This window comes from Petromyzon marinus, assembly GCF_048934315.1.
Source record: "Petromyzon marinus isolate PM22_M1 ecotype Great Lakes invasive population chromosome 77 unlocalized genomic scaffold, UKy_Petmar_22M1.pri1.0 chr77_unloc.1, whole genome shotgun sequence".
Lineage (NCBI taxonomy): Eukaryota > Metazoa > Chordata > Hyperoartia > Petromyzontiformes > Petromyzontidae > Petromyzon > Petromyzon marinus.
Genome location: NW_027422621.1, coordinates 340,022 through 365,068, shown reverse-complemented (window position 1 = coordinate 365,068; position 25,047 = coordinate 340,022). Strand labels below are relative to the sequence as shown.

The window sequence follows — 25,047 nt, the reverse complement described above, 5'->3', positions numbered from 1 at the left end:
ACACAGTGACACACACACACAGTGACACACACACACACACGGTGACACACACACACACAGTGACACACACACACAGTGACACACACACACGGTGACACACACACAGTGACACACACACACGGTGACACACACACACACGGTGACACACACACACAGTGACACACACACACACACAGGGTGACACACACACACAGTGACACACACACACACACGGTGACACACACACACAGTGACACACACACACGGTGACACACACACAGTGACACACACACACGGTGACACACACACACGGTGACACACACACACACGGTGACACACACAGTGACACACACACACACAGACGGTGACACACACACAGTGACACACACACACGGTGACACACACACACACACAGTGACACACACACACAGTGACACACACACGGTGACACACACGGTGACACACACAGTGACACACACGGTGAGACACACACACAGTGACACACAGTGACACACACACGGTGACACACACGGTGACACACAGTGACACACACACGGTGACACACACACACGGTGACACACAGTGACACACACACAGTGACACACTCACAGTGACACACACACACACAGTGACACACACACGGTGACACACCACACACGGTGATACACCACAACCATGATCACAGCCACCATCATCATGATCACCACCATCACCACAACCACGATCACCACAACCACCACCACCACAATCACCACAATCACCACAACCACGATCACCACCATCACCACCATCATCACCATCACCACCATCATCATCACCACCATCACCACCATCATCATCATCATCACCACCATCACCACCATCACCACCATCATTATCATCACCACCATCATCATCATCACCACCATCATCACCACCATCATCATCATCACCACCATCACCACCATCACCACCATCATCATCATCATCACCACCATCACCACCATCATTATCATCATCATCACCATCATCACCACTATCATCATCACCATCATCACCATCATCATTACCATCACCACCATCATCATCATCACCACCATCACCACTATCATTATCATCATCACCATCACCACCACCATCATCATCATCATCACCACCATCACCACCATCACCACCATCATCATCACCACCATCATCATCACCACCATCATCATCATCACCACCATCACCACCATCACCACCATCACCACCAGCACCACCACCACAACCACGATCACCACCACCACCACCGCCACCACCACCACCACCACACCACCACCACCATCACCACCACCACCACCATGATGATGTCTAGGCTGGGTTCTTACTTCTGGGCGAGCTCCGTCCACTGCTCCAGCCAGCGGCAGGTCGGCTGGTCACGCATGCAGGCCTGGTGAGTGACACCGTCACACAGTCACTCACACAGTCACACACAGTCACACACAGTCACATAGTCACACACACACACAGTCACGCATGCAGGCCTGGTGAGTGACACCGTCAGTCAGTCAGTCACAGTCACTCACAGTCACACAGTCAGTCACGCATGCAGGCCTGGTGAGTGACACCGTCAGTCACAGTCACAGTCAGTCACACAGTCACTCACACACACAGTCACACACAGTCACACACAGTCACACAGTCACACAGTCACACAGTCACGCATGCAGGCCTGGTGAGTGACACAGTCAGTCAGTCACACAGTCACACAGTCACTCACAGTCACACACAGTCACGCATGCAGGCCTGGTGAGTGACAGACAGTCAGTCACACAGTCAGTCACACAGTCAGTCACAGTCACTCACAGTCACACAGTCACTCACAGTCACTCACAGTCACACACAGTCACGCATGCAGGCCTGGTGAGTGACAGTCAGTCACAGTCACTCACAGTCACACAGTCACAGTCACACAGTCACTCACAGTCACTCACAGTCACACACAGTCACGCATGCAGGCCTGGTGAGTGACACCGTCAGTCACACAGTCAGTCACAGTCACACAGTCACACACAGTCACACACACAGTCACACACACACACACAATCACTCAGTCACACACAGTCACACACAGTCAGTCACACAGTCACACAGTCACACACAGTCACAGTGTGTGTGACACCACCAATCACCACCAATCACCACCACCGCTCACCACCACCACCACCACCCACCTCACCGGCCGCTCACCTCCATGATCTCCAGCAGAGCGTCGCTCACCGCCTCGAGCGAGGGGTGAGCCACGAGCCCTCTCGAGCTCACCACCACCACCACAGCTCACCACCACCACCACCCACCTCACCGGCCGCTCACCTCCATGATCTCCAGCAGAGCGTCGCTCACCGCCTCGAGCGAGGGGTGAGCCACGAGCCCTCTCGAGCTCACCACCACCACCGCCGCTCACCACCACCACCACCACCACCACCCACCTCACCGGCCGCTCACCTCCACGATCTCCAGCAGAGCGTCGCTCACCGCCTCGAGCGAGGGGTGAGCCACGAGCCCTCTCGAGCTCACCACCACCACCACCACCACTCACCACCACCACCACCACCCACCTCACCGGCCGCTCACCTCCATGATCTCCAGCAGAGCGTCGCTCACCGCCTCGAGCGAGGGGTGAGCCACGAGCCCTCTCGAGCTCACCACCACCACCACCACCACCACCGCCGCTCACCACCACCACCACCACCCACCTCACCGGCCGCTCACCTCCACCATCTCCAGCAGAGCGTCGCTCACCACCTCGAGCGAGGGGTGAGCCACGAGCCCTCTCGAGCTCACCACCACCACCACCACCGCCGCTCACCACCACCACCACCACCACCCACCTCACCGGCCGCTCACCTCCATGATCTCCAGCAGAGCGTCGCTCACCGCCTCGAGCGAGGGGTGAGCCACGAGCCCTCTCGAGCTCACCACCACCACCACCACCACCACCGCCGCTCACCACCACCACCACCACCCACCTCACCGGCCGCTCACCTCCATGATCTCCAGCAGAGCGTCGGTCACCACCTCGAGCGAGGTGAGCGAGAAGCTCTCCCGCTCGTACGAGCCCGGCGAGAAGGAACGGTCTCGGTAGCTGGCGCGGAAGGCGATGACGGCGGCCGACTTCACCTTGCTGATGCCGAACAGCAGCTTGAACTTGGGCAGGCAGAACTCGGTCACGCTGAGGCGCAGGACTTGCTTCGTCTCCTCTGTGGCAGCGGCGGAGAGACACAGAGAGACACGGTGAGACACAGGGGGACACAGGGGGACACGGGGGGACACGGTGAGACACGGTGAGACACGGAGAGACACGGGCAGGCAGAACTCGGTCACGCTGAGGCGCAGGACTTGCTTCGTCTCCTCTGTGGCAGCGGTGGTGGTGGTGGTGAGACAAGGAGAGAGACACGGTGAGACACGGAGAGACACGGAGAGACACGGAGAGACACGGAGAGACACGGAGAGACACGGAGAGACACGGGGAGACAGAACTCGGTCACGCTGAGGCGCAGGACTTGCTTCGTCTCCTCTGTGGCAGCGGTGGTGGTGGTGGTGAGAGACACGGAGAGACACGGGGAGACACGGGGGGACACGGAGAGACACGGGCAGGCAGAACTCGGTCACGCTGAGGCGCAGGACTTGCTTCGTCTCCTCTGTGGCAGCGGTGGAGAGACACGGTGAGAGACACGGAGAGACACGGAGAGACACGGGGGGACACGGAGAGACACGGTGAGACATGGGGAGACACGGAGAGACACGGTGAGGCGCAGGACTTGCTTCGTCTCCTCTGTGGCAGCGGTGGAGAGACACGGTGAGAGACACGGAGAGACACGGAGAGACACGGAGAGACATGGGGAGACACGGAGAGACACGGTGAGGCGCAGGACTTGCTTCGTCTCCTCTGTGGCAGCGGTGGAGAGACACGGTGAGAGACACGGAGAGACACGGAGAGACACGGAGAGACATGGGGAGACACGGAGAGACACGGTGAGGCGCAGGACTTGCTTCGTCTCCTCTGTGGCAGCGGTGGTGGTGAGACAAGGAGAGAGACACGGAGAGACACGGAGAGACACGGAGAGACACGGGGAGACACGGAGAGACACGGTGAGACACGGGGAGACACGGTGAGACACGGTGAGACACGGTGAGACAGAACTCGGTCACGCTGAGGCGCAGGACTTGCTTCGTCTCCTCTGTGGCAGCGGTGGAGAGACACGGTGAGAGACACGGAGAGACACGGTGAGACACGGAGAGACACGGTGAGACACGGTGAGACACGGAGAGACACGGTGAGACACGGTGAGACACGGTGAGACACGGGGAGACACGGTGAGACACGGTGAGACACGGAGAGACACGGTGAGACACGGTGAGACACGGTGAGACACGGGGAGACACGGTGAGACACGGTGAGACACGGAGAGACACGGTGAGACACGGTGAGACACGGTGAGACACGGAGAGACACGGAGAGACATGGTGAGACACGGTGAGGCGCAGGACTTGCTTCGTCTCCTCTGTGGCAGCGGTGGAGAGACACGGTGAGAGACACGGAGAGACACGGTGAGACACGGAGAGACATGGGGAGACACGGAGAGACACGGTGAGGCGCAGGACTTGCTTCGTCTCCTCTGTGGCAGCGGTGGAGAGACACGGTGAGAGACACGGAGAGACACGGTGAGACACGGAGAGACACGGTGAGACACGGAGAGACACGGAGAGACATGGTGAGACACGGTGAGACACGGTGAGACACGGTGAGACACGGAGAGACACGGGCAGGCAGAACTCCGTCACGCTGAGGCGCAGGACTTGCTTCGTCTCCTCTGTGGCAGCGGTGGAGAGACACGGTGAGAGACACGGAGAGACACGGTGAGACACGGTGAGACACAGTGAGACACGGTGAGACATGGGGAGACACGGAGAGACATGGTGAGACACGGTGAGACATGGAGAGACACGGAGAGACACGGAGAGACACGGGGAGACACGGGGAGACACGGGGGGACACGGTGAGACACGGGGAGACATAGAGAGACACGGTGAGACACGGGGGGACACAGGGGGACACGGTGAGACACGGTGAGACACGGGGAGACACAGTGAGACACGGTGAGACACGGAGAGACACAGTGAGACACGGTGAGACATGGGGAGACACGGAGAGACATGGTGAGACACGGTGAGACATGGAGAGACACGGAGAGACACGGAGAGACACGGGGAGACACGGGGAGACACGGGGGGACACGGTGAGACACGGGGAGACATAGAGAGACACGGTGAGACACGGGGGGACACAGGGGGACACGGTGAGACACGGTGAGACACGGGGAGACACAGGGGGACACGGTGAGACACGGTGAGACACAGGGGGACACGGTGAGACACGGAGAGACACGGAGAGACATGGTGAGACACGGTGAGACATGGAGAGACACGGGGAGACATAGAGAGACACGGTGAGACACGGTGAGACACAGGGGGACACGGTGAGACACGGAGAGACACGGTGAGACACGGAGAGACACGGTGAGACACGGAGAGACACGGGGAGACATAGAGAGACACGGTGAGACACGGGGGGACACGGTGAGACACGGAGAGACACGGTGAGACACGGAGAGACACGGTGAGACACGGAGAGACACGGGGAGACATAGAGAGACACGGTGAGACACGGGGGGACACGGTGAGACACGGAGAGACACGGTGAGACACGGAGAGACACGGTGAGACACGGAGAGACACGGTGAGACACGGGGGGACACAGGGGAGACACGGGGAGGGAGACACGGGGAGACACGGAGACACGGTGAGACACGGTGAGACATGGTGAGACACGGTGAGACACGGGGGGACACGTGAGACACGGTGAGACACGGTGAGACACGGTGAGACACGGGGGGACACGGTGAGACACGGTGAGACACGGTGAGACACGGGGGGACACGGAGAGACACGGAGAGACACGGAGAGACACGGTGAGACACGGTGAGACACGGGGGGACACGGTGAGACACGGGGGGACACGGTGAGACACGGTGAGACACGGTGAGACACGGGGGGACACGGAGAGACACGGAGAGACACGGAGAGACACGGTGAGAGACGGAGAGACACGGTGAGACACGGTGAGACACGGGGGGACACGGTGAGACACGGAGAGACACGGTGAGATACGGGGGAGACACGGTGAGACACGGTGAGACACGGAGAGACACGGAGAGACACGGGGAGACACGGTGAGACACGGGGAAACACGGAGAGACACGGAGAGACACGGAGAGACACGGGGACACACGGGGAGACACGGAGAGACACATAGAGACGCAGAGAGACACGTAGAGACGCAGAGAGACACGGGGAGAGACGGAGAGAAGCGGGGAGACACGGGGAGACACGGGTAGACACGGGGAGACACGGGGGGAGACACGGGGAGACACGGAGAGACACGGTGAGACACGGTGAGACACGGAGAGACACGGTGAGACACGGAGAGACACGGGGAGACACGGGGAGACACGGAGAGACACGGAGAGACACGGTGAGACACGGGGAGACACGGGCAGGCAGAATTCAGTGATGCTCAGGCCCATCCACTCACCCACTCACTCACCCATTCACCAACTCACCAACACACTCACTCACCCCATCACTCACCCACTCACTCACTCACCCACCCACTCACACACCCACTCACAGACTGAATCACTCATCCACTCACCCACCCACTCACACACCCACCCACACACCCACCCACTCACACACCCACTCACCCAATCACTCACCCACCCACTCACCCACCAACTCACCCCATCACTCACCCACTCACTCACTCACCCACCCACTCACACACCCCATCACTCACCCACCCACCCACTCCATCACCCACCCACTCACTCACCCACTCACTCATCCACTCACACACCCACTCACCCCATCACACACCCACTCACTCACCCCATCACCCACCCACTCACCCACTCACTCACCCACCCACCGACTCACCCACTCACCCACCCACCGACTCACCCACTCACCCACCCACCGACTCACCCACTCACCCACCCACCGACTCACACACCCACTCACCCACCCACCCACTCACCCACCCACTCACCCACCCACCCACTCACCCACCCACCCACTCACCCACCCACCCACTCACCCACCCACCCACTCACCACTGAAGTTGAGCTGGGAACACGTGCACAGTGAGTGGATGATGTTGATGACAACTCACCCCACCACTCACCCCCATCACTCACCCACCCACCCACTCACCCACCCACCCACTCACTCACTCACCGACTCACTCACCAACTCACTCACTCACCCCACCACTCACCCCACCACTCACTCACCCCATCACTCACTCACTCACCCACTCACTCACCCACCCACTCACCCACCCACCCACTCACCACTGAAGTTGAGCTGGGAGCACGTGCACAGTGAGTGGATGATGTTGATGACAACTCACCCCACCACACACTCACCCACCCACCCACTCACCCACCCACCCACCCACTCACCCACCCACCCACTCACCCCATCACCCACCCACCCACCCACTCACCCTCTCACCCACCCACCCACTCACCCACTCACCCACCCACCCACCCCATCACCCACCCACTCACCCACCCACTCACTCACCCACTCACTCACCCACCCACTCACTCACCCACCCACCCACTCACCCACCCACTCACTCACTCACTCACCCACCCACTCACCCACCCACCCACCCACCCACTCACCCCATCACCCACCCACCCACCCACCCACTCACCCTCTCACCCACCCACCCACTCACCCACTCACCCACCCACCCACCCCATCACCCACCCACTCACCCACCCACTCACTCACCCACTCACTCACCCACCCACTCACTCACCCACCCACCCACTCACCCACCCACTCACTCACTCACTCACCCACCCACTCACCCACCCACCCACTCACCACTGAAGTTGAGCTGGGAGCACGTGCACAGTGAGTGGATGATGTTGATGACAACTCACCCCACCACTCACCCACCCACCCACTCACCGACTCACTCACCCACCCCATCACTCACCCACTCACCCACCCACTCACTCACCCACTCACCCACCCACTCACTCACCCACCCACTCACTCACTCACCCACTCACCCACCCACCCACCCACTCACCCACCCACTCACTCACTCACCCACTCACCCACTAACCCACCCACCCACTCACCACTGAAGTTGAGCTGGGAGCACGTGCACAGTGAGTGGATGATGTTGATGACAACTCACCCCACCACTCACCCCACCACTCACCCACCCACCCACTCACTCATCCACTCACTCACCCACTCACCCACCCACTCACTCACCCACTCACCCACCCACTCACCCACCCACCCACCCCATCACCCACCCACTCACCACTGAAGTTGAGCTGGGAGCACGTGCACAGTGAGTGGATGATGTTGATGACAACTCACCCCACCACTCACCCCACCACCCACTCACCCACTCACTCACCCACCCACTCACCCACCCACTCACTCACCCACTCACCCACTCACCCACTCACCCACCCACCCACTCACCCCACCACTCACCCACCCACCCACTCACCACTGAAGTTGAGCTGGGAGCACGTGCACAGGGAATGGATGATGTTGATGACAACTCACCCCACCACTCACCCAACCACTCACCCACCCAACCACTCACCCACCCACTCACCCACCCACCCACCCACTCACCACTGAAGTTGAGCTGGGAGCACGTGCACAGTGAGTGGATGATGTTGATGACAACTCACCCCAACCACTCACCCCATCACTCACCCACCCACCCACCCCATCACCCACCCACCCACTCACCACTGAAGTTGAGCTGGGAGCACGTGCACAGTGAGTGGATGATGTTGATGACAACTCACCCCACCACTCACCCCACCACTCACCCACTCACCCACCCACTCACTCACCCACCCACTCACCACTGAAGTTGAGCTGGGAGCACGTGCACAGTGAGTGGATGATGTTGATGACAACTCACCCCACCACTCACCCCACCACTCACACACCCACCCACTCACCCACCCACTCACTCACCCACCCACCCACCCACTCACTCACTCACCCACTCACTCACCCACCCACTCACCCACCCACCCACTCACCACTGAAGTTGAGCTGGGAGCACGTGCACAGTGAGTGGATGATGTTGATGACAACTCACCCCACCACTCACCCACCCACTCACTCACCCACTCACCCACCCACCCACCCCATCACCCACCCACTCACCACTGAAGTTGAGCTGGGAGCACGTGCAGTGAGTGGATGATGTTGATGACAACTCACCCCATCACTCACCCACTCACCCCACCACCAACTCACTCACTCACCCACTCACCCCATCACTCACCCACTCACCCCATCACTCACCCACCCACTCACCCACTCACCACTGAAGTTGAGCTGGGAGCACGTGCACAGTGAGTGGATGATGTTGATGACAACTCACCCCATCACTTACCCACTCACCCACCCACCCACCCATCCACTCACTCACCGACTCACTCACCCACTCACCTACCCACCCACCCACTCACCACTGAAGTTGAGCTGGGAGCACGTGCACAGTGAGTGGATGATGTTGATGACAACTCACCCCACCACTCACCCACTCACCCACTCACCCCATCACTCACCCCATCACTCACCCACTCACTCACCCACTCACTCACCCACTCACCCACTCACTCACCCACCCACTCACCCACCCACCCACCCACTCACCACTGAAGTTGAGCTGGGAGCACGTGCACAGTGAGTGGATGATGTTGATGACAACTCACCCCACCACTCACCCCATCACCCACCCACCCACTCACCACTGAAGTTGAGCTGGGAGCACGTGCACAGTGAGTGGATGATGTTGATGACAACTCACCCCATCACTCACCCACTCACCCACTCACCCCACCACCAACTCACTCACCCACCCACTCCCCAACCCACCCACTCACTCACCCACCCACTAACCCACCCACCCACTCACCACTGAAGTTGAGCTGGGAGCACGTGCACAGTGAGTGGATGATGTTGATGACGAGGCCGTGAGTGGAGGCCCTTAGGGACAGGGGCCCCGTGGCAACGAGCAACGTCACGACGTGGAAGAGGTAGGGGAGGTGGGTGGCCACGTCCAGGGAGTTGTTGAAACTCAGCATGAGCATGTACCTGTGGGGAGAGGGGGTTGGGTGGGTGGGTGAGTGGGTGAGTGGGTGGGTGAGTGGGTGGGTGAGTGGGTGGGTGAGTGGGTGGGTGGGTGGGTAGGTGAATGGGTGAGAGGGTGGGTGGGTGAGTGGGTGGGTGGGTGGGTGAGTGAGTGAGTGGGTGGGTGGGTGAGTGGGTGGGTGGGTGGGTGAGTGGGTGAATGGGTGAGAGAGTGAGTGGGAGAGTGGGTGGATGGGTGGGTGAGCGGGTGAGTGGGTGGGTGAGTGGGTGGGTGGGTGGGTGAGCGAGTGGGTGAGTGGGTGAGTGGGTGGGTGAGTGGGTGGGTGGTTGAATGAGTGGGTGGGTGAGGGGGTGAGCGAGTGGGTGAGTGGGTGAGCGGGTGGGTGAGTGGGTGGGTGAGTGGGTGGGTGGGTGGGTGAGTGGGTGAGTGGGTGGGTGGGTGGATGGGTGAGTGGGTGAGTGAGTGAGTGGGTGAGTGAGTGGGTGGGTGGGTGGGTAGGTGAATGGGTGAGAGAGTGGGTGAGTGGGTGAGAGAGTGAGTGAGTGAGTGGGTGAGCGGGTGGGTGGGTGGGTGGGTGAGTGAGTGGGTGGGAGAGTGAGTCACTGAGTGAATGGGTGAGTGGGTGAGTGGGTGAGCGGGTGAGCGGGCGAGTGGGTGAGCGGGTGAGTGAGTGGGTGAGTGGGTGGGTGGGTGAGAGAGTGGGTGAGAGAGTGAGTGAGTGGGTGGGTGGGTAGCTAGGTGGGTGAGTGAGTGGGTGGGTGGGTGGGTGAGTGGGTGGGTGGATGAGTGAGTGGGTGGGTGGGTGAGTGGGTGGATGGGTGGGTGAGTGGGTGAGTGAGTGAGTGGGTAGGTGGGTGAGCGAGTGGGTGAGTGGGTGAGTGGGTGGGTGAGTGAGTGGGTGGGTGGGTGGGTGAGTGAGTGGGTGGGTGGATGAGTGAGTGGGTGGGTGGGTGGGTGAGTGGGTGGATGGGTGGGTGAGCGGGTGAGTGGGTGAGTGAGTGGGTGGGTGAGTGGGTGGGTGGGTGGGTGAGTGGGTGGGTGGGTGGGTGAGTGGGTGGGTGAGTGAGTGGGTGGGTGGGTGGGTGAGTGAGTGGGTGGGTGGGTGGGTGAGTGAGTGAGTGAGTGGGTGGGTGAGTGGGTGAGTGAGTGGGTGGGTGAGCGGGTGGGAGAGTGGGTGGGTGGGTGGGTGGGTGAGTGGGTGGGTGGGTGAGTGGGTGGGGAGGTAGGTGGGTGAGTGGGTGGGTGAGTGGGTGAGTGGGTGAGTGAGTGGGTGAGTGGGTGAGTGGGTGAGTGGGTGAGTGGGTGAGAGAGTGAGTGGGAGAGTGAGTGAGTGGGTGAGCGGGTGGGTGGGTGGGTGAGTGGGTGGGTGAGTGAGTGAGTGGGTGGGTGGGTGAGAGAGTGGGTGAGAGAGTGAGTGGGTGAGTGGGTGAGAGAGTGGGTGAGTGAGTGGGTGAGTGAGTGAGTGGGCGAGTGGGTGGGTGAGAGAGTGAGTGGGTGAGTGGGTGGGTGAGAGAGTGGGTGAGAGAGTGGGTGAAAGAGTGGGTGAGTGGGTGGGTGAGTGGGTGAGTGGGTGGGTGGGTGAGTGGGTGAGTGGGTGGGTGGGTGAGAGAGTGGGTGAGAGAGTGGGTGAGTGAGTGGGTGGGTGAGTGGGTGAGTGGGTGGGTGGGTGAGAGAGTGGGTGAGAGAGTGGGTGAGAGAGTGGGTGAGTGGGTGGGAGAGTGAGTGAGTGGGTGGGTGGGTGAGTGAGTGGGTGAGTGGGTGAGAGAGTGAGTGGGTGAGTGGGTGAGAGAGTGAGTGGGTGAGTGGTGAGAGAGTGAGGGGTGAGTGGGTGGAGAGTAAGCGTGGTGAGTGTGGTGAGTGTGGTGAGTGTGGTGAGCGTGGTGAGCGTTGCGCGTGGTGAGCGCTGGCACCTGGCGAGAATTGCGATGTCATCCCACATGAGGTGCTGCTCCAGCGTAGCAGTCGGTGAGAGGCAAGTCTTGTCTATGATACGGCACATCCTGCCTATCACCTGGGGAGAGAGAGTGGGTGAGTGGGAAAGTGAGTGGGTGGGGTGAGTGGGTGAGTGAGTGGGTGAGTGAGTAGGTGAGTGAGTGAGTGGGTGAGTGAGTGGGTGAGTGGGTGAGTGAGTGGGTGAGTGAGTGAGTGAGTGGGTCAGTGGGTGGGTGAGTGAGTGAGTGGGTGGGTGGGTGAGTGAGTGGGTGAGTGAGTGAGTGAGTGGGTGAGTGAGTGAGTGAGTGGGTGGATGAGTGGGTGGATGAGTAAGTGGGTGGGTTGAGTGGGTGGGTGAGTGGGTGGGTGGGTGAGTGAATGAGTGGGTGGGTGAGTGAGTGAGTGAGTAGGTGGGTGAGTGACTGAGTGGGTGGGTGAGTGGGTGAGTGGGTGACTGAGTGAGTGAGTGGGTGAGTGAGTGGGTGAGTGGGTGACTGAGTGAGTGAGTGGGTGAGTGAGTGGGTGAGTGGGTGACTGAGTGAGTGAGTGGGTGAGTGGGTGAGTGAGTGAGTGAGCAGTCGGTGAGAGGCAAGTCTTGTCTATGATACGGCACATCCTGCCTATCACCTGGGGAGAGAGAGGGGGTGAGTGGGAAAGTGAGTGGGTGGGTGAGTGGGTGAGTGAGTGGGTGAGTGGGTGAGTGGGTGGGTGAGTGAGTGAGTAGGTGGGTGAGTGACTGAGTGGGTGGGTGAGTGGGTGAGTGGGTGACTGAGTGAGTGAGTGGGTGAGTGAGTGAGTGAGCAGTCGGTGAGAGGCAAGTCTTGTCTATGATACGGCACATCCTGCCTATCACCTGGGGAGAGAGGAGGGGGTGAGTGGGAAAGTGAGTGGGTGGGTGAGTGGGTGAGTGAGTGGGTGGGTGAGTGGGTTAGTGAGTGGGTGGGTGAGTGGGTGAGTGAGTGGGTGGGTGAGTGGGTGGGTGAGTGAATGAGTGGGTGGGTGGGTGAGTGGGTGAGTGGGTGAGTGAGTGGGTGGGTGAGTGAGTGAGTGAGTGACTGAGTGGGTGAGTGGGTGACTGAGTGAGTGACTGAGTGGATAGTTGAGTGAGTGGCTGGGCGAGCGAGAGGCACATCCTGCCTATAACTCACCCACCCACCCGCCCGCCCACTCGCCCTCCTCACCACGGTTCCTCACCGCCCGCCGGGTCCTCACCTTGCTTGACACCAGCTTGACGTTGCCGGAGGCGAGCGCCACCGCTGTATCGGCCATCACCTCGGCCTTGACGGAACCCAGACCGCCCGTGGCGCTGGTTTTGATGAAGCTGTCCAGCACCACGTCCAGCAGGTCGGTGATCTGGGGGGCGGGGAGCGGAGGAGGGTGGAGCGTGCGGTGAGGACTCACTCACACGCTCACTCACACACTCACACACACACTCACACGCTCACCCACACTCACACACTCACACGCACGCTCACTTACACACTCACCCACACACTCACCCACACACTCACTCACACACTCACCCACACACTCACACGCGCACTCACACACTCACACACTCACCCACACACTCACACGCTCACCCACGCACTCACCCACACACTCACTCACTCACTCACACACTCACCCACACACTCACTCACTCACTCACCCACACACTCACACGCACACTCACACGCTCACCCACACTCACACACTCACACGCACGCTCACTTACACACTCACACACTCACACTCACTCACACTCACACACTCACTCACACACTCACTCACACGCTCACTCACACACTCACTCACACACACACTCACACGCTCACCCACACTCACACACTCACACGCACGCTCACTTACACACTCACACACTCACACTCACTCACACTCACACACTCATACATTCACCCACACACTTACACTCACACACTCACACGCACACTTACACTCACTCACACTCACACATTCACCCACACACTTACACACTCACGCACTCACACACGCACGCACACTCACACGCACACACTCACACACTCACACGCTCACCCACACACGCACACTCACACACTCACACACACACCCACACACACACTCACTCACCGACACACTCACACACTCTCACTCACACACTCACCCACACACTCACACACTCTCACTCACCGACACACTCACACACACCCACCCACACACTCACACACACACCCACTCACACACTCTCTCACCGACACACTCACACACTCTCACTCACCCACCCACCCACTCACCCACACACCCACTCACCCACCCACACACTCACCCACCCACCCACCCACACACCCACCCACCCACCCACTCACCCACCACCCCCGGTGTCAGGCTAGGTGTGCACCCACCTGCCCGAGACTGCCCCAGATCTTGGCCTGTATGGAAGGATACATCTGCTTCTCGTTGATGGTCATGGTGATGAGCTTGTCCAGGATGGCCGATACTCGCTGACGCTTCGCATCATCCGAGTGCTTGCAGAAGCGGACCAAGTTGGAGAGCCACGGGGTCATGTACTCCAGACACAGGTGCTTCAGTTCGATACCTGGACGGGGTGCGGCAAGAGAGAGAGACGCAGAGACACAGAGGCACAGGGACGAGGATACACACACACACAGAGATACAGAGACACAGGGACACGGATACACACACACACACAGAGATACAGATACAGAGACACAGGGACACAGATACACACACACACACAGAGATACAGACACACACACACATAGAGAGATACACACAGATAGATACGAACACAGAGAGATGCAGACACAGAGAGATACAGACACAGATAGACACACACACAGATACACAGACACAGAGACACACAGACACACAGACACACAGACAGAGACACAGACACACAGAGACACAGGGACACGGATACACACACACACACAGATACACACACACACACACACATAGAGAGATACACACAGATAGATACGAACACAGAGAGATGCAGACACAGAGAGATACAGACACAGATAGACACACACACACAGATACACAGACACAGAGACACACAGACACACAGACACACAGACAGAGACACAGACACACAGAGACACAGGGACACGGATACACACACACACAGATACAGACACACACACACACACACATAGAGAGATACACACAGATAGATACGAACACAGAGAGATACAGACACAGAGAGATACACACACATAGATACACACAGAGACATAGACACAGATACAGAGACACAAACACAGAGACACAGAGACACAGAGACATAGACGCATAGACACAGACACACAGTGACACAGACACACACACAGAGATACACAGACACAGAGACACACAGACACACAGACACAGAGACACAGATACAGAGGCACAGGGACGCGGATACACACACACACACACAGAGATACAGAGACACAGGGACACAGATACACACACACATACACAGAGATACAGACACACACACACACATAGAGAGATACACACAGAGAGATACAGACACAGAGAGATACACACACATAGATACACACAGAGACATAGACACAGAGACACAAACACAGAGACACAGACACAGAGACACAGAGACATAGAGGCATAGACACAGACACACAGTGACACAGACACAGAGACACACACAGAGACACACAGACACACACAGACACACAAAGATACAAAGACAAAGATCCCCCGTATAGCCTTAACAGACTGTAGGGGCAAGTGCTGTTAGCGAGCACCTATGAAGGCCGGAACGGTACACGAGGGGGTGGGTGGCCAGCACCACGCCCGACCCCCTTTGTCTCCCTAGTGGCGATATTTACACACCGCACAAGGTACTCATTTGAGGCTGAGTCGACCTAGGGGAGGCCCGGGACCGGTTCAGATGATCGTCACTGGTGTTGGCCGTGAGCGGGAATCGAACCCGGGTCGCCAGGTTCATAGCGCAGCGTAGCGCTAACCGCTACACTATCGCTCCCCACAGACACAGAGACACAGACACACAGAGGCACAGGGACGCGGATACACACACACACAGATACAGAGACACAGGGACACAGATACACAAACACACAGAGATATAGACACACACACACACATAGAGAGATACACACAGATAGATACGCACACAGAGAGATACAGAGACACAGATACAGAGACACAGGGACACGGACACACACACACATAGAGAGATACACACAGAGAGATACAGACAAAGAGACACACACACAGAGATACAGACACAGAGACACACACAGACACACAAATACAGAGACACAGGGATACACACGCACACACACACAGAGATACAGACACACACACACACATAGAGAGATACACACAGATAGATATGAACACAGAGAGATGCAGACACAGAGAGATACAGACACAGATAGACACACACACAGATACACAGACACAGAGACACACAGACACACAGACACACAGACACAGACACACAGAGACACAGGGACACAGATATACACACACACAGAGATACAGACACACACATCGAGAGATACACACAGATAGATACGCACACAGAGAGATGCAGACACAGAGAGATACACACAGAGATACACACAGAGACATAGACACAGATACACAGAGACACAGATACACACACACACAGCGATACAGACACACACACACATAGAGAGATACACACAGATAGATACGCACACAGAGAGATGCAGACACAGAGAGATACAGACACAGAGAGAGACACACAGAGATACACACAGAGACAGACACAGATACAGAGACACAGATACAGAGACACAGAGACATAGACACAGATACAGAAACACAGAGACACAGATACACACACACACAGAGATACAGACACACACATAGAGAGATACACACAGATAGATACGCACACAGAGAGATGCAGACACAGTGAGATACAGACACATAGATACACACAGAGACACAGACACACAGATAGATACACACAGAGACACAGATACAGAGACACAAACGCAGAGACACAGACACAGAGACACAGATACACACACACAGATACAGATACACACACAGAGATACACACACACACACACATTGAGAGATACAGACACACACACATTGAGAGATACACACAGATAGACACACACAGAGAGACACACAGAGACAGACACAGATACAGAGACACAGATAGATACACAGAGACATAGACACAGATACAGAGACACAGATAGATACACACAGAGACATAGACACAGATACAGAGACACAAACACGGAGACACAGATACACACACACAGATAGATACACACACAGATAGATACACACACAGAGATACAGACAGAGATACACACACAGAGATACAGAAAGAGACATAGACACAGATACAGAGACACAAACACAAGAGACACAGATACAGGGACACAGACACAGAGACACAGATACAGAGACACACACATAGAGAGATACATACACAGAGACACAGACACAGAGACACACACAGAGATACACACACAGAGACACACACACAGAGAGACACACACAGAGAGACACACACAGAGACACACACACAGAGACATACACACACAGAGACATACACACACAGAGACATACACACACAGAGACATACACACACAATACAGAGACACAGGGATACACACGCACACACACACAGAGATACAGACACACACACACACATAGAGAGATACACACAGATAGATACGAACACAGAGAGATGCAGACACAGAGAGATACAGACACAGATAGACACACACACAGATACACAGACACAGAGACACACAGACACACAGACACACAGACACAGACACACAGAGACACAGGGACACAGATATACACACACACAGAGATACAGACACACACATCGAGAGATACACACAGATAGATACGCACACAGAGAGATGCAGACACAGAGAGATACACACAGAGATACACACAGAGACATAGACACAGATACACAGAGACACAGATACACACACACACAGCGATACAGACACACACACACATAGAGAGATACACACAGATAGATACGCACACAGAGAGATGCAGACACAGAGAGATACAGACACAGAGAGAGACACACAGAGATACACACAGAGACAGACACAGATACAGAGACACAGATACAGAGACACAGAGACATAGACACAGATACAGAAACACAGAGACACAGATACACACACACACAGAGATACAGACACACACATAGAGAGATACACACAGATAGATACGCACACAGAGAGATGCAGACACAGTGAGATACAGACACATAGATACACACAGAGACACAGACACACAGATAGATACACACAGAGACACAGATACAGAGACACAAACGCAGAGACACAGACACAGAGACACAGATACACACACACAGATACAGATACACACACAGAGATACACACACACACACACATTGAGAGATACAGACACACACACATTGAGAGATACACACAGATAGACACACACAGAGAGACACACAGAGACAGACACAGATACAGAGACACAGATAGATACACAGAGACATAGACACAGATACAGAGACACAGATAGATACACACAGAGACATAGACACAGATACAGAGACACAAACACGGAGACACAGATACACACACACAGATAGATACACACACAGATAGATACACACACAGAGATACAGACAGAGATACACACACAGAGATACAGAAAGAGACATAGACACAGATACAGAGACACAAACACAAGAGACACAGATACAGGGACACAGACACAGAGACACAGATACAGAGACACACACATAGAGAGATACATACACAGAGACACAGACACAGAGACACACACAGAGATACACACACAGAGACACACACACAGAGAGACACACACAGAGAGACACACACAGAGACACACACACACACAGAGACACACACACACAGAGACATACACACACAGAGACATACACACACAGAGACATACACACACAGAGACATACACACACAGAGACATACACACACAGACACAGCGACACACACAGAGACATACACACACAGAGACATACACACACAGAGACATACACACACAGAGACATACACACACAGAGACATACACACACAGAGACATTCACACAGAAACATACACACACAGACACAGAGACACACACAGAGACACACACAGAGATACACACAGAGATACACACACAGAGATACACACACACAGATACACACACACAGACACAGCGACACACACAGAGACACACACAGAGACACACACACACAGAGACATACACACACAGAGACACACACACACACAGACACACACACAGAGACACAAACACACAGAGACATACACACAGAGACATACACACAGAGACATACACACACACACAGACACAGAGACACACACAGAGACACACACAGAGACATACACACACAGAGACATACACACACAGAGACATACACACACAGAGACATACACACACAGAGACATACACACACAGAGACATACACACACAGAGACATACACACACAGAGACATACACACAGAGACACACACACAGAGACACACACACAGAGACACACACAAAGACACACACACAGAGACATACACACACAGAGACATACACACACAGAGACATACACACACAGAGACACACACACAGAGACATACACACACAGAGACATACACACACAGAGACATACACACACAGAGACACACACACAGAGACACACACACACAGAGACATACACACAGAGACATACACACACAGAGACATACACACACAGATACACACACACAGACACAGCGACACACACAGAGACACACACAGAGACACACACACAGAGACACACACACAGAGACATACACACAGAGACATACACACACAGATACACACACACAGACACAGCGACACACACAGAGACACACACAGAGACACACACACAGAGACACACACACAGAGACATACACACACAGAGACATACACACACAGAGACATACACACACAGAGACATACACACACACATATGCGTGCTACCCACCACTCCACCCATCACCACCACCACCACTCACTGGACTTGCTGAACCCACACACCCACTCACCCACCATCCATACCACCACCACCACCACCACACCACCACCACCACCACACCACACCACTCCACCACCACATCACCACCACGCCACAACCACTCACTGGACTTGCTGAGCCCACTCACCCACTCACCCACCACTCTACCCACCACCACCACTCCACCACCACCACACAACCACCACACAACCACCACCACACCACCACCACCACCCACCACACCACCACCACCACACCACTACCACCACACAACCACACCACACCACCACCACCACCCACTGGACTTGCTGAACCCACCCACCCACTCACCCACCACTCCACCCACCACCACCACACCCCCACCACCACCACACAACCACCACACAACACCACACCACTCCACCACCACCACACAACCACCCCCACACAACCACCACCACCACCACCCACTGGACTTGCTGAACCCCGAGATGCACTCCTCCAGGAACTCGAGCGTGAGGTGAGGCTCGTTGAGGGCCAGCGTCTTGCTGATGGACACGATGAAGAGGGTGTTGTTGGCCGGGATGCACAAGCCAGACGTCTCCAGCAGCTGACCCTCGATCTTCAGGTTGAACGTGCAGGTGAGGGCGCAGAGCAAGTTGTAGGCCGCAGAGCTGCCAACGGGGGGCGAGACGGGCCGAGTGGGTGGGTGGGTGGGTGGGCGGGCGCGGGGGAGACGCGGGAAGACACTGGGGGAGACGCGGGGGAGACGCGGGGAGACGCGGGGAGACGCGGGGGAGACGCGGGGAGACGCGGGGAGAGACTGGGAGAGACTGGGAGAGACTGGGAGACACATAGAGAAACTGAGAGAGACTGGGAGAGAATGGGAGAGACTGGGAGACATTGGGAGAGACTGGGAGAGACTGGGAGAGACTGGGAGACACTGGGAGAGACTGGGAGAGACTGAGAGACTGGGAGACACTGGGAGAGACTGGGAGACGCGGAGAGACACTGAGAGAGACAGGGAGAGACTGGGAGACACGGGGAGACACTGGGGGAGACTGGAGACACTGGGAGACACTCGGAGACACTGGGAGAGACTGAGAGACGCGGGGAGACACAGAGAGACTGGGAGAGACTGAGAGACACTGGGAGACACTGGGAGAGACTGGGAGAGGCTGGGAGACACCGGGAGAGACTGGGAGAGACTGGGAGACACTGGGAGAGACTGGGAGAGACTGGGAGAGACTGGGAGAGACTGGGAGAGACTGGGAGACACTGGGAGAGACTGGGAGAGACTGAGAGACACTGGGAGACACTGGGAGAGACTGGGAGAGACTGGGAGACACGGGGAGACGCGGGGAGACGCGGGGAGACACTGGGAGAGACTGGGAGAGACTGGGAGAGACTGGGAGACATTGGGAGAGACTGGGAGACACTGGGAGAGACTGGGAGAGACTGGGAGACACCGGGAGAGACTGGGAGAGACTGGGAGACACTGGGAGAGACAGGGAGACGCTGGGAGACACTGGGAGAGACTGGGAGAGACTGGGAGACACGGGGAGACGCTGGGAGACACTGGGAGACAGAGAGAGACTGGGAGACACTGGGAGAGACTGGGAGAGACTGAGAGACACTGGGAGAGACAGGGAGAGACTGGGAGAGACTGGGAGACACTGGGAGAGACAGGGAGACACGGGGGAGACTGGGAGACACTGGGGGAGACTGGGAGACACTGGGAGAGACAGGGAGAGACTGGGAGAGACTGGGAGAGACTGGGAGAGACTGGGAGACACTGGGAGACAGAGAGAGACTGGGAGACACTGGGAGAGACTGGGAGAGACTGAGAGACACTGGGAGAGACAGGGAGAGACTGGAAGACACTGGGAGAGACTGGGAGAGACTGGGAGACACGGGGAGACGCTGGGAGACACTGGGAGACACTGAGAGAGACTGGGAGAGACTGGGAGACACTGGGAGAGACAGGGAGAGACTGGGAGAGACTGGGAGAGACGGGGAGACACTGGGAGAGACTGGGAGACTCTGGGAGACACTGGGAGAGACTGTGAGACACTGGGAGACACTGGGAGAGACTGGGAGACACTGGGAGACACTGGGAGAGACTGGGAGACACAGGGAGACGCGGGGAGAGACTGGGAGACACAGAGAGAGACTGGGAGACACTAAGACACTGGGAGACACTGGGAGAGACTGGGAGAGACTGGGAGAGACTGGGAGACACTGGGAGACACGGGGAGACACTGGGAGAGACTGAGAGAGACTGGGAGAGACTGGGAGAGACTGGGAGACACTGGGAGAGACTGGGAGAGACTGGGAGACACTGGGAGACACTGGGAGACACTGGGAGAGACTGAGAGACACTGGGAGACACGGGGAGACACTGGGAGACACTGGGAGAGACTGGGAGACACTGGGAGAGACTGAGAGACACTGGGAGACACGGGGAGACACTGGGAGACACTGGGAGAGACTGGGAGAGACTGGGAGACACTGGGAGACACTGGGGGAGACTGAGAGAGACTGGGAGAGACAGGGAGAGACAGGGAGAGACTGAGAGACTGGGAGACACTGGGAGACGCTGGGAGACGCGGGGAGACACTGGGAGATGCGGGGAGAGACTGGGAGACACTGGGAGACACTGGGATAGACTGGAGACACTGGGAGACACTGGGAGAGACTCGGAGACACTGGGAGACACTGGGAGACGCGGGGAGACGCGGGGAGACGCGGGGAGACGCGGGGAGAGACTGGGAGAGACTGGGAGACACTGGGAGAGACTGGGAGAGACTGGGAGACACTGGGAGAGACAGGGAGAGACTGGGAGAGACTGGGAGAGACGGGGAGACACTGGGAGAGACTGGGAGACTCTGGGAGACACTGGGAGAGACTGTGAGACACTGGGAGACACTGGGAGAGACTGGGAGACACTGGGAGACACTGGGAGAGACTGGGAGACACAGGGAGATGCGGGGAGAGACTGGGAGACACAGAGAGAGACTGGGAGACACTAAGACACTGGGAGACACTGGGAGAGACTGGGAGAGACTGGGAGAGACTGGGAGACACTGGGAGACACGGGGAGACACTGGGAGAGACTGAGAGAGACTGGGAGAGACTGGGAGAGACTGGGAGACACTGGGAGAGACTGGGAGAGACTGGGAGAGACTGGGAGACACTGGGAGACACTGGGAGAGACTGAGAGACACTGGGAGACACGGGGAGAGACTGGGAGACACTGGGAGAGACTGAGAGACACTGGGAGACACGGGGAGACACTGGGAGACACTGGGAGAGACTGGGAGACACTGGGAGAGACTGGGAGACACTGGGAGACACTCGGAGAGACTGGGAGACACTGGGAGACACTGGGAGAGACTGGGAGACACTGGGAGACACTGGGAGACACTGGGAGACACTGTGAGACGCTGGGAGAAACTGGGAGACACTGTGAGACGCTGGGAGACGCTGCGAGACACTGGGAGACACTGGGAGACAGTGAAAGAGACTGGGAGAGACTGGGAGACACTGGGAGACGCTGGGAGACACTGCGAGAGACTGGGAGACTTTGGGAGACACTGGGAGACATTGGGAGACACTGGGAGAGACTGGGAGAGACTGGGAGACACTGGGATAGACTGGGAGAGACTGGGAGAGACTGGGAGAGACTGGTAGACACGGGGAGACACTGGGAGAGACTGAGAGACACTGGGAGACACGTGGAGAGACTGGGAGACACTGGGAGAGACTGGGAGACACTGGGAGACACTCGGAGACACTGGGAGAGACTGGGAGAGACTGGGAGAGACTGGGAGAGACTGGGAGACACTGGGAGACACTGGGAGAGACTGGGAGACACTGGGAGAGACTGGGAGAGACTGAGAAAGACAAGGAGACACTGGGAGACACTGGGAGACACTGGGAGAGACTGAGATACACTGGGAGAGACAGGGAGAGACTGGGAGACACGGGGAGACACTGGGAGACACGGGGAGACGCGGGGAGACACTGGGAGAGACTGTGAGACACTGGGAGAGACTGAGAGACATTGGGAGAGACTGAGAGACACTGGGAGAGACTGGGAGAGACTGGGAGACACGGGGAGACACTGGGAGACACTGGGAGACACTGGGAGAGACAGGGAGAGACTGGGAGACACTGGGAGAGACTGTGAGAGACTGGGAGACACTGGGAGACACTGGGAGACTCTGGGAGACTCTGGGAGACACTGGGAGACACTGGGAGAGACTGGGAGAGACTGGGAGAGACTGGAGACACTGGGAGACACTTGGAGACACTGGGAGAGACTGAGAGAGACTGGGAGAGACTGGGAGAGACTGGGAGACACTGGGAGACACTGGGAGAGACTGGGACAGACTGGGAGACACTGGGAGAGACTGAGAGACTGGGAGACACGGGGAGACACTGGGAGACACTGGGAGACACTGGGAGACACTGGGAGACACAGGGAGAGACTGGGAGAGACAGGGAGACACTGGGAGACACTGGGAGACACTGGGAGACGCGGGGAGACACTGGGAGACACTGGGAGAGACTGGGAGAGACTGGGAGACACGGGGAGACACTGGGAGACACTGGGAGACACTGGGAGACACTGGGAGACACATGGAGAGACTGGGAGAGACTGGGAGACACTGGGAGAGACTGGGAGAGACTGGGAGACACGGGGAGACACTGGGAGACACTGGGAGACACTGGGAGACACTGGGAGACACGGGGAGACGCTGGGAGACACTGGGAGAGACTGGGAGACACTGGGAGAGACAGGGAGAGACTGGGAGAGACAGGGAGAGACTGAGAGAGACTGTGATACACTCGGAGACGCTGGGAGACACTGGGAGAGACTGAGAGACA

At 57.2% G+C, this 25,047-nt stretch overlaps 1 protein-coding gene across 1 annotated transcript in view; it reads right to left on the bottom strand.

The window, feature by feature from the left end:
* The window catches only part of NF1 (neurofibromin 1), a 331,965-nt gene that overhangs the window by 113,281 nt on the left and 193,637 nt on the right, over window positions 1–25,047 (bottom strand). Inside the window, exons 44-50 of the mRNA XM_076058585.1 lie at window positions 20,626–20,828; window positions 14,518–14,711; window positions 13,367–13,507; window positions 12,133–12,233; window positions 10,046–10,224; window positions 2,983–3,197; window positions 1,326–1,387 (exon numbers count right to left, since the gene is read on the bottom strand). Coding sequence (XP_075914700.1) covers window positions 1,326–1,387; window positions 2,983–3,197; window positions 10,046–10,224; window positions 12,133–12,233; window positions 13,367–13,507; window positions 14,518–14,711; window positions 20,626–20,828 — 1,095 coding nt within the window. The remainder of the gene's footprint in view (window positions 1–1,325; window positions 1,388–2,982; window positions 3,198–10,045; window positions 10,225–12,132; window positions 12,234–13,366; window positions 13,508–14,517; window positions 14,712–20,625; window positions 20,829–25,047) is intronic.